The 12,150-nt window shown below is 40.3% G+C and overlaps 1 protein-coding gene across 2 annotated transcripts in view; it reads right to left on the reverse strand.

Annotated features, from left to right (window-relative positions):
* Positions 1–12,150, reverse strand: part of EFL1 (elongation factor like GTPase 1) — a 137,190-nt gene that overhangs the window by 96,369 nt on the left and 28,671 nt on the right. For both annotated transcript variants that reach the window (XR_014810384.1, XM_021098870.2), the window contains exons 8-12: positions 10,069–10,192; positions 7,493–7,569; positions 6,623–6,759; positions 5,782–5,904; positions 1,615–1,714 (exon numbers count right to left, since the gene is read on the reverse strand). Coding sequence is in view for 1 of the 2 variants with exons in the window: in XM_021098870.2 (XP_020954529.2) it covers positions 1,615–1,714; positions 5,782–5,904; positions 6,623–6,759; positions 7,493–7,569; positions 10,069–10,192 (561 nt within the window). In the remaining variant the exon portion in view is untranslated. The remainder of the gene's footprint in view (positions 1–1,614; positions 1,715–5,781; positions 5,905–6,622; positions 6,760–7,492; positions 7,570–10,068; positions 10,193–12,150) is intronic.

Genomic DNA, 12,150 nt, shown 5'->3' on the forward strand with positions numbered 1-12,150 from the left:
TCTCTCCTTAAGCACCAGAATCCATTCATGCACTGTTCAAGTGCTTTCTAAATGGCTCCATGCTCTTGGGAATCCTGGTGTCACATATCCTAACCCCCCTTTTTACTTTGTGTGGGCTATCCTGGAAGGTGACAGCTTACATCACCGGCTGTCCATCATCAGCCCCTTCAGATACCTACTTGCTGGACATGACCTCCCGCCAGGCATGGACACCAGTTCCACTCCTTTAGCACCTGCCCCTCAAAGTGGAGGAGCTTGGTCCTAGGAGTCGGCCCCTCCTACAGACCCGTCCCACTGCAGGTGGCAGGGCTGTGCCATAAGACACAAAAAAAATGAGAGGATGATCTTTGAGGATGGCTTGCTCAGGTGTCCTGAGGCAACCACACCTGCTGGCAGCGGAGGCACTGACTCTCACTGCAAGGATGAGCTCTGCCCTGCTGGATGCTCCAGATGTCACAAGGCCTTTCAAGCACAGCATGAAAGGTGCGTCCCTGTAATTACTAGCCACGGATGTTGTTCCGTCCTCTTGTTGTTGGAGCAATACCCAACAAATGTACTTCCCTCCCCTTTCCTTTCAATTATCTGCATTCATGCCTTTCTCCTCACCCTTCTCTTCTACAGGCCACACATGCCAGAGCTCCTTCGGTCAATCTTTAGATAACGTCCCTTGTTCCTAGACTTTTGCTAAAACCTTTTATAAGAGTATCTAAAAAGTATGAATTAAAATACAAATGTAGAACACGTTACTATTATTACAACAGGAGAGAAAAAAGCCCCGAGGCACCTGTTAGTATATGGAGAGAAACAGTCTCTTCCAACAGGCTCATCACTGATCCAGACATTGTGTTAATCATTTTACATACACTACAGCACATATTTATCACAACAATTAAATGGCACAGATATTATTACTCCTATTTTACAGATAAGCAAGTGGAGGCTTAGGAAACTTACATGACTTGACCCAAAGTCACACAGATGATAAACGGAGGAGCTGTAATTCAAATTCAGATCTGACTCCAAACTCTATACTTGTTATCATCAGGCTTTGTCTCCCACTCAGAAGGAATTAAAGATGATAAAACATCACCTCATTAAGTTAAGTGTGGTTTTATTTTAACTGGTTAAGAAAGAAGCATATTCGTTCACATATCTTTTTCCTACGCCGCAGCCACAGCAACGCAGGATCCGAGCAGCATCTGCGACCTACACCACAGCTCACGGCAATGCCAGATCCTTAACCCACTCACTGAGCAAGGCCAGGGATTGAATCTGTACCCTCATGGATGCTAGTTGGGTTCATTAACCACTGAGCCACCATGGGAACTCCCTGCTCACATATCTTAAATCATCACTTTGCCTGAGTTCCTAGCAAGAAGCAAGGCTTCTGTCTGAAGATCCCCTCTTGTTACTAAAAGAAGTTGGTTCTCAATAAGAAAACAAAAGAAATACACAGACTCAGGGATTCGGGGCAGGGAAGGAACTGCCTGAGAAACTCCTAAGAGAATGTTCTTAACAGGTACTTAGCTTCATGTTCCCACCCACACTCTCCCCGCACCTTCACCAAACACGCACCATTTCCCCAGCCCAGCCCTACCTCCCTTTTATCCTTACCTTGGCTTATTCTGAGGCAAAGCCTTAGCATCAACTGCAAACATTTTGGAAACAAAGATAATAACTGGAGCAGTGTCTTCACTTCCACATTTCATAAAAGCTAAACAGGAAGTCGAAATGTCACGATTTTTTTCCCCATTATTACACAGATTTTTCTAAAAACAATTAAGAAGTTTAGAACATGGCATCATCTAAATACATAAGCAACCTATAATCTTCTACAACTATAATACAAATTCCATTTTGAAAAGTATAAAGTTGCTAGAAAAACAGTACAGCAAGAGCAAGAGAACTGGCAGAAATGAGGAGAGAAAAGCAAAACTGATGGGGTGGGAGAAGGGCTGTAGAAATTCCTACAGAGAACTGAAGCTAAGAAATGGGCTGAATCACCCACCATAAACCCAAATAAATGTTTCAGTGGAGAAGGGAGAGACTAGAGAAATGTCATGGAAGATCAACTGCCAACAAGGTAGCTTGTTATTAAAATACATAAAAATCAATAGCTTTCCCAATCCCTCACCAAAAAAAAAAGTTAGAAAATAGACAAAAATATCTTATGATAGTAGCAAAAAAATCTTAGAAATAAGTTAAGATTCAATATTATAGAGATGTCAATTTTCCCTAAATCTATTAATTTTAACATAATTTCCTGTCAACATATTGACATTTTTCTTAATCTACGCTGGAGGTATAAAACCACATGGTTAGTTAGGTAAGTTTTTTTTAAAAAATCACCCACATCAAAATAATTTACACATTAAAAATTCAGCAATAAAATTCAAAAAAGAAAAATACTCCAGGAAGTAAGAATTAAATCTATCTATCAGAAACAAAGTGACATGTCCTGACTTATATTTTAACAGTGTCACTCTTGCTGCAGTGTTGCAAGTTCCCATTGTGGCTCCGTGGTAAGGAATCCAACTAGCATCCTTGAGGACATGGGTGTGACCCCTGGCCACAATCAGTGAGTTAAAGATCCTAAGTTGCTGTGGCTGTGGTGCTGGCTGGCAGCTGAAGCTCCGATCTGACCCCTAGCCTGGAACTTCATTTGCTGCAGGTGCAGCCCTAAAAAAAACAAAACAAAACAAACAATCTAACAAAACCTTTGGCTGCAGTGTTGAGAAAGCACTAAAGGCAATCAAAAACAGAAACAGGAGTATCAGTTGAAAAGCTATTATTATAACCAGATAAGAGATCATGGTTGCTTGGCCCAGGGAGGCAGAAGTAGAAATGTTGGAATTCATTCTGGATATATTTCAAAGTGAGAGCAAACAGGATTTGCAGGTGGATGGATGCAGGGATGTGAGATAAATGTGGGAATTGGGAGCATGTCGTTGTTGCGTAAAGCCCTGCAATTAGACTAGGTCACCAAGAGAGTGACTACAGGTAGAAAAGAAGATTAAGCCCAAAAACTAAGCCTTGCTTGAGACATCCCACAGCTAAAACGTCAGGGAGATGGAGAGGAACTGTAAAAAGAGTTAAGAATAAACAGCCAGCTCTAATGGCAAATATCTGGCTTGGCTTCTTGGCCTCAAGAGACTATTAGTAGTTCAATCTGGAGATTGCTTTATGACAAGTTCTAGCAAAGAAGATTTAAAAGAGCCTATATGGTCAATTGCTATTCTTGCTGGACCTATATAAATTATCAGGCCAAGTTTAAAGAAACTAAACTTATTTTGCAAACAAATTAGTCGTAACTTGGCTAACCTGGATAGCAATGAAGGTGATTTTTTTTCATATTTTAAAGTTTTACTGAAGTATAATTGATTTAAAATGTTGTGATAGGTGATTTTATAGAGGAAAAATTACGTTTCAATAAAAACTACGATATATACTTGTGGAAAATAGATTCTAGTTCTGTTTACCATCTTTTGAGGTTTTGTTTTCCTACCTATAAACTAGACTGGATCCTGAATTTTTCTAGTTTCCTCAAATATTTGGCTATAACTCTCCAAACTAACATTTCCAATTTTTCTCCCACTTTGGTTTGGAATCATTGAGAACCACAGCTGCCCCTTTCCTGAAGCCCTGCAAACTAAAGCTGAACAACTTGACATAAACTTGAAAGATCACACAACAGCCCATGCAAACAATCTTCAGGCCAGTATAAGCCACTCAGAAAGTTTACCTAGGAGTTCCCATTGTGGCTCAGCAGTTAACGAATCTGACTAGGATCCATGAAGACACAGGTTTGATCCCTGGCCTTGCTCAGTGGGTTAAGGATCCAGCGTTGCCGTGAGGTGTGGTGTAGGTAGCAGATGTGGCTGGGATCCCGAGTGGCTGTGGCTGAAGGGTAGGCCAGCAGCTGTAGCTCTGATTGGACCCCTAGCCTGGGAACTTCCATATGCCACAAGTCTGGCCCCCAAAAGACAAAAAAAAAAAAAAAAAAAAAAAGAAAGAAAGTTTACCTAAACCCTCACTTGACATCATCAAAGACATTTCAAACTTGACTTGTCAAGAGGCAAAAGATGCTTGACTCTGACATATAGAAATATGTCTTTTTTGGGCCGCCCTGCAGTATATGGAAGTTCCCAGGCTAGGGGTCAAGTCAGAGCTGCTGCTGCCAGCCTACACCACAGCCACAGCAACGCCAGATTCGACTGTGTGTCTGCAACCTACACCACAGCTCATGGCAATGCAGGATTCTTAACCCACTGAGTAAGGCCAGGGATTGAACCTGCATCTTCATGGATACTAGTCAAGTTCATTACTGCTGAGCCACAAAAGGAACTCCTGACATCTAGAAATCTTGAGTGGCTGCCCTCTAAGCTCAGACATTGGTTTATAATTTGCTCCAACCATTAACCTTTTTCTTTCATCTCAATAGAAATGTCGCTTTAAATATGTAATATCTAACTGTGAGCTCCTTATAAGCCTACCTGCATCACTGCCTCCACTCTGTCAATAGACAGACCAGTTGTCAGGACTAAGACACCAGTTTAATGAGATGGAAGAATCTACCAACTCAGCTTCTGGACTGTGAAACTTCTTGAAGTTTCAAAGGCAGAACTATAGAAAAGCAAAATATGCCAACTCAACATGCGTTTCTTTGGCATGAGGATTAATTTAGGCTGATTACTTTTAGGAAACAGAGACTCAGGAAGTCCTTTTCATGTTCCACTTAGCTTTCTAGATAATTTTGATAAAGGGTCTGTTCCCGGAACAGAGCTACCACCAGAAATACCTGCAAAGAATACAGAGATGTGGGGGAGAACACCTGGCAGGGCCTAGAGATCAGAGTCCATTCTGTGTCCCAGAAAACACTTTTTTTTTTTAACCAATCTTTTTCTTTTTCATCTTCATGTGAGTGAGTTGCTTTCCTCCCCTCTGACATCCCAAACACTAAGAGTATTTAAGGTGCCACCTCGCACGTTGCTCAGTTTTCCTGGGTCTCTACCATGCATATACATTATTAAACTCTTGTTTGGTTTCCTCTTGTTTAAATATAAAAAAGGGGGGGGGATAAATAGCTAGGGAGAGAGGAAGAAAAGCAGAAGCATGTGGAAGCCTAGAATCCAGGAAAAAAAGGGTCTCAAGGAGGAAGGAGTGATCAATCCTGTCAAACGGGAGTGACCCATCTAGTCAGATGAGGGCTGAAAACTGGCTGTTAGATTTAACACAGGAGAGTCAACAGTGGCCCTGAGAACAGCCATGACTTGATGGACAGGGGCTGCAAACTCAAGAGAACGGGAGAGGGTGAGCACATACAGATGAATTCCACAGAGCCTCCCAGAGGCTGCAAGGGAGCCCCCTGTCACGGGGAGCGCATACAGAGGGCTGGCTAACAGCACAGACCCCGGAATCACTTTTCCACCGTCCCTAGGGACAAGGTCATGGGGGTGATGCAGCACTTCAGGAACACATTCCTGGCTCTTTAGGAGGATGGAATAGAGCATGCTTATAAGACTATGAACTGCGATCAAGGCAAAAGAGAGGGGTCTCAGAGTCTGCAGTCTCCCCATTCCCCTGGCAGAGCAAAATGGCTACAGCAAAACTGAAACGTCAGAAAACAAACAGCAACTGGTGAAATGCCATTTGTGAAATTGTTTATCTACAGAACTGATCATTTGGCCATTTAACATACTAGCATTCAGCAAACTGGTCTAGAAGAGCCTTGACTTAGGATGATCAAAAATATGCTACGTGCCATGTTCATCTTTACCTCACCTGCTTTCAGGGCCTGGGTTTCTGGAGGAAGGGAATCGAATGTTTGTGATCCTGCACACATCAGCTTCTCCACTCTCTCGGCCGTAATATCAAGAGGACTAGGAAGCTTCTGACACACCATAGCTAAAGTCTGCTGTTAAGAACTCAAAACCTTGAGCAAGTGCCCTCCACCTTGGCAGAGATTCACAGTACACCCTAAATGCTGAGGTTAATGTATGTCTATACAATGCCTGCGCTGTAGGGTAATAATACTCTATGCATCACATCTCAAAATACGGCTACAACCTCAGGGAGTTCATGGACTCGCTAGAGCCCAGAAGAGGTCCTCACAATAGACATTCTAATACCAACATTCTATGGAACAAATGAGGACAACAAAGCTTACCAGCTTGGCTACCTGTGACCTTTAAGTCCTCAACATTTTTTCATATGGTTTCCGTCCCTATAAACTCTTATAAAACAGCCATTAGCCATGAGGGTGGTACAAGAAGATCCCCCACCAAAGCCAGTGTCACTGCAGGGGTGTATGTCTATCACAGCTCTGAGATCCACCGCTGGTCCACGCCCACGAAATGGCACCCTCCAGCCCACCTCATGGGTACTGCTGAGGACACACACATCAATGAAAAGAAGATAGTCTAAGCTAATCTATAAAATTACTTTAGTTAATGTAAACCATTTAAAATCCAGTCTTTTTGGAGTCACTAAAGGGATAGGAACTATCAAAAGCTAAAGAAAACACGGGTCTAAAATGAACTGGTTTTAGACACTGGGTTTTTTTGTTTTTTTCTTGTTTTGTCAAATCTGTGATTCCATTAAAAACCATTAAAATAAAGGATACCAAGAACAGCTTGAGATATGGGTAGCCACTGGCTGCAAATAGCATTGATCTGAACTTTAGGATCTGAATGTCGTGCCTCCCGGGCTCCAATCTTTAATCCTAAAGAAGTCACGATTTTATCAATTTTTTCTTTGTCCCTGTAGTAAACAAGAGATGGACAGGGATTGGGGAGAGGGGGAGAAAGATCACATAAAGATGCCAAGGAACAGTGAAGAAAAGGAAATCATCATTATTGCTCACATTCATTTCTAATGCATTATTTTACTACAAAAAAAGTAAAAATGCTTAAAGGGGCTCCAGCCACAGGAGGAAAGTACTCAACCTCTGCTTGTGCACTTCCAAATGAACTTCTCTTTAAAACTGCCCATGAAGCACTATTCCACAAGCTCCTTAAACAAGCTGTGTTTATTGGTAAAGCAATTTTATAAATAAATTCTAAAAAAAATCATTGTTCCACCTCTGGCACAATTTAGAAAATAAATGTACTAAAGCAAACTTTCCTTTCCACTTGAATTGGGCAAGTTTTTCCCCAAGTTCCCCATTAATGATCCTTGATATCAAGCACCTTTTTGATTGTAATTACTATTTTACTTTAAACTGGGTTTGTAAAAACAAAGGTCTAATATTTCTTTCCATTCCTTTATCTCTTCACCTGATCACTCTATGAAATATCACTGTCTGTCCCTCCTGTCATTCTTTATTTGGGTTACACAAACCCCTTTAATTTGTTTCCAAGCCCTGTAATCAACTCCTCTGTAAAGGCTCTGTTCACTTTCTCAGTCTGTCTGAGCTTTCTGAAGTATAACCTATCGAACTGAAAAGGGAGGCAAATTATACCACCCCCAGATAAACAATTTATAACAGTCTTACTTTTTCAAGACAGCATCATACAAACTCCATATATTTCCCAGGATCAACTGTACAAATAAAGGCTTCTTTCCTTTTGCCTGTAAAAAAGGATGTATGGGCTTAAATTTCTGAATATGTAATAGGTATCTTACATATGCATTCCTGACATGTTTTATTATCAGTATGTTTCATTTCTACTCGAAAATGTTTACTCAGTAGTTAAGTGGAGGAAAGTAGCTATAAGAATGCTTTATTTTATTTTTATTTTTTTATATTATAGTTTTTTAATTTTTTTATATTTATTTATTTACTTTTTTGTTTTTTGTCTTTTTGCCTTTTCTAGGGCCCCTCCCACTGCATATGGAGGTTCCCAGGCTAGGGGTCAAATCGGAGCCGTAGCCACCAGCCTATGCCAGAGCCACAGCAACTCGGGATCCGAGCCGAGTCTGCAACCTACACCACAGTTCACAGGAACGCCAGATCCTTAACCCACTGAGCAAGGCCAGGGATTGAACCGACAACCTCATGGTTCCTAGTCGGATTCGTTAACCACTGAGCCACGAAGGGAACTCCTATAAGAATGCCTTAAATAGCCAATGATCCACAATCAATAAGAACGCACTGTTCTCCTCCTCCGGGACCTTAGACTTCACAAATGAGATCACTTGGGGGATACATCACTGCAGCTGCCCTTCCACTGCGATCAAAGGAAAACATGGTGCCCAAGCTGAGAGCTAAAACTTCATGCTAAAATTTCCATGAGCTTCATTCTAAAGAGTGTTCTTAAACACGAAAAATGTTTAACTTAAGGAAGAGGATATTAAAAAAAAAAAATTGTTACTATTTCTCCTACCAAACTATGTAAAATAATAATAAGGGCACTTTGAGATGGATACTCTCACATATGCAAGAGATGAAAGAGAAACTGATACCAATCTTTCGGAAGAGCTATGGCAAGGTATTAGGAAATTAAGCCATTACCTCTGAATGCCCAGTTTAAAAAAAAAAAAAGGTCATTAGGAAGACATAAAAATGTATGCATAAAGATGCCCATCACAGCTGACTTAAAATATCAAGATGTTTGAGGAAAAATAAATAAAAACTATGTCCAATTCTATGATAATGATTACATAAATGATGACGTACTCACAAAATAAAATACTAACAAGGTATTCATTATGTGAGAGGAACTGATCTAAAGACTTTTTTTGGGATATTTCATATGATTATAATAACCACCCTATAAGATAAGTACTATCATGTCCAATCTGCAGGTGAAAAAACTGAGACAAATGTCACAGAGCTAGTAAGTGTTAAAGCTGAGACTCAAATACAGAGTCAGATTCTAAATCTATGCTCTTTTCTACCTTGCTACACTGGCTGCTCTTAAAATATACCGTTTAGGAAGTTCCCTTGTGGTGCAGTGGGTTAAGGATCCAGCATTGCCACAGCTGCAGATCAGGTTTAATCCCTGGCTCAGGAGCTTCTACATGCCACTAGTGCAGCCAAAATATAGATATTATTTATGAAAAGCTTTTAATGGCAAGGGAATATGTTCACAATATAATGTCAAGCAAAAAAGCAGCTTGAAAAAATTTTTAAAAAGCAGCTATGCTATATCAAGAGTATAATCTCAACCAAGGGATGTATGTATCTATCCAGCATGAAAGAAATGAAAACCATAGCATCAGCAGCGCTGGTTTCTGAATTTTTTCTTTCCTATAGCCTTATACTTATGAGAACTTTCTAAAAGGAATATATATATACTCTTAAGTGAGAATAAATTTAGAAACTCCTGAATTTCATATTTAAAAATAAGCTTCAAGAAAAGCATCCTTTGAAGCTATGTGACTTGGTAGCCCTTCATCACCTCTATCTATAGAATGAAGTGTCCTGGGGAGCACCTGCCTCTCTCCATCAGCACTGCATGGGGACCAGCATCCAATGAGAGAAGGCTAAGACTAGGAACGCAGTGTGAGCGGCACAGTGATATCTAAAATCGATGTCTCTTGGAGTTCCCGTGAGGCTCAATAGGTTAAGAACCTGACATAGTGTCCATGAGGATGTGGGTTCAACCCTGGCCATGCTCAGTGGGTTAAGGATCCAGCATTGCCACAAGCGGCAGCAGAGGTCACAGATGTAGCCCAGATGCTGCATGGCTGTGACTGTGGCATAGGCCATCAGCTGCAACTTCAATTCAAACCGTGGCCTGGGAACTTCCATATGCCACAGTTGAAAAAAAAAAAAAAAAGAATAAAAGAGCTGTCTCTTTATGAAGGGGACATACAAATGCATGATGCAAAATAGCGTAAGTTCACGAGCCCGGGATCTGAGCTTTTTATTCCTCTTGAGAAGGAAAAAAAAAAAAAAAAAAAAAAAAAAAAAATGAAGGCAGTCCTTTGTTCCTTATATTTACAGAACTCTATTTCAGCAATACTTGAAAATAAGACACATGAGCTTTAACCAAATAGATAGAGTAAAAAAATCCCTCATAAACTGACTCGCATTAACAAGGCCATATTACGGGTGTGTTACAGTTCAGGTTTTCACAGGGCAAGAATGTGACCAAGGATCAGCAGGGACATATGCCACATTACCTGATCAACCTTCATAATCTTCTTAGCCTTCATATTTATATAATAATCTCCCCACAAGGTTTTCAAAAGAACTTCTTTTCTGATGCCAGTTTTTTGACTGTAGATTTTGGCAAAGTGCTCGATTCTGAAAGAAAAGCAAGTGTTCCTGTTATTAACAACAACAGGAAGAAGTCTGAGGAGAGCTAGCACATGACTGTTCCTGTGCCAGGTGCTGTTCAACGTGCTTTAAACATTACTAAACATAATCATTTCAACTCTCTGACAAGGAAGGTACTAATTATCTCCCCCAGTTTACAGAAAAGGATAATGAAGCACGAGATATCACATAATGAAGTTGGGATTCAAACCCAAGCAGTCTGGCTCCAGAGCCCAAGGTCCTGTCCAACTTTCCCTATATTCATACAAATTAGAATGCGTGTCACAGCTCCCTTTTACTTAATTTTGCATGTGTATAAAAGTAAGAAGAACAATGCCCAAGGAAACAGAGGCTCCAGCTGCCCACCACACCTACGCCAACAATAGACTTGGTTTTAGCCCTCCACAACTAAAGATGCCCGTGGCTCACAAAGAAAACAAACTCTAGACCCAGAACCTGCCAAAAAAAAAAAGGCTTTTTAGCATCGTGGATTAAGTAGGAAACAGATATATACTAACTTAACTCTCTCCAGCCCTTAGAGAAACCAGTTAGCACCAGGTCTGCTCTGCTGCAAACCCAGCCACATGAGAGCAGTCACTAGACAAATAAGGATACTATATGTTACAGTGTCTGCACTGTCTGGATAAAGGACCTAGGAAAAATACCTTTTCTGCAGGAAATGGTATATTCCTACATAATCTAAGGTTTGAGTCCAACTCTCAAAACACCAGCATCCTAAAAGATGCCTGTTACTATATTCTGCAACGCAAAAGGAATCCAAAGTTAACAGACTCTAGACAATTTCTTTACCTGTCAGTCAGCAATGTGGAATGCAGGCGTTAACTACAACCAAGTACAGTTAGTTGATATTCTCTTATGATAATGGAAGCCTGGTGGGAGCAGTAAGAAGCTAGAGGAATGGAAGTTTATTAACTTATAGTTGGAACCAGAAGTATAAAGAGCATCAGGCAGTACCTTAGAAGCAAAAAGTAGACACTAGAGAAACTGCTGAAGATAAATATCCTGTGCCCCCTCTCACTGAGGGCCCAAGAAGAAAAAAATACCCAATCAGGAATCAAAATTCAAATTCGACAACTATAAGCTGTTGATATTCTGAAAGAGCTGCCTCAAGAGTCCATTACTTTCAAAGTAATCCACTATTGTAAGCTTTATTTCCCATTTGATTCAACACTGATTTATTTTTGGTAGAGGGTTTTTCTAATTTTCCAAAGTGTTAGTTTCTATTAATTATGATTGACACTTATCATATAAAAACTTATTTATAAATTATGTATATAACATGTATATAATTAAAGAATTTACATTATTTATATGTTATATCACTATATTGTTAATTTATACTTTCTTTTGTCTGTCTGAAGGACGGAATCTTTTTTCTCTTTATAAATTCTTTTTTATGTTTTTATTTTTATTTTTTATATAATGATTTTTATTTTTTCTATTTATAGTTAGCTTACAGTGTTCTGTCAATTTTCTACTGTATAGCAACGTGACCCAGTCACACACACGCACATATATATACATATACACACACACACACTCTTTTTCTCACGTTATCTTCCATCTTGCTCCATCACAAGTGTTCTTGCCTTACTCCACAGACCTACAGCTTTCATGCTATGGATGGCTGAAAGGAGCACTCTTGGTCTCTCAACCACTTCTCCACAAGTGAGAAGGCGGCCAAGAGCCAACATTTATTGGGCAGAGTTCCTATGTCTCAAAAATACTAGCTCTGTCTTGCAGCCTGCTCCAGGGATTAGCAGAAAGAGCCAAGCCTCTTCCTGGACTTCTTATAAAGTTCACTAGAGCAAGGCAGAGAACCTTCTTTCCAGGTGCAAGTCAGTAGATCGTCCTCTCACCCTGGGCTTCCCATTTGTTAACACCGGATTTTGCCAGGTAGCCTGCAATCCTCCATGCAGATCTGC

The sequence above is a fragment of the Sus scrofa genome, chromosome 7 (genome assembly GCF_054392235.1).
Source record: "Sus scrofa isolate SSC_HxYL_T2T_F1_AM1 chromosome 7, Sscrofa_HxYL_maternal_Yorkshire_Landrace_v2.0, whole genome shotgun sequence".
Lineage (NCBI taxonomy): Eukaryota > Metazoa > Chordata > Mammalia > Artiodactyla > Suidae > Sus > Sus scrofa.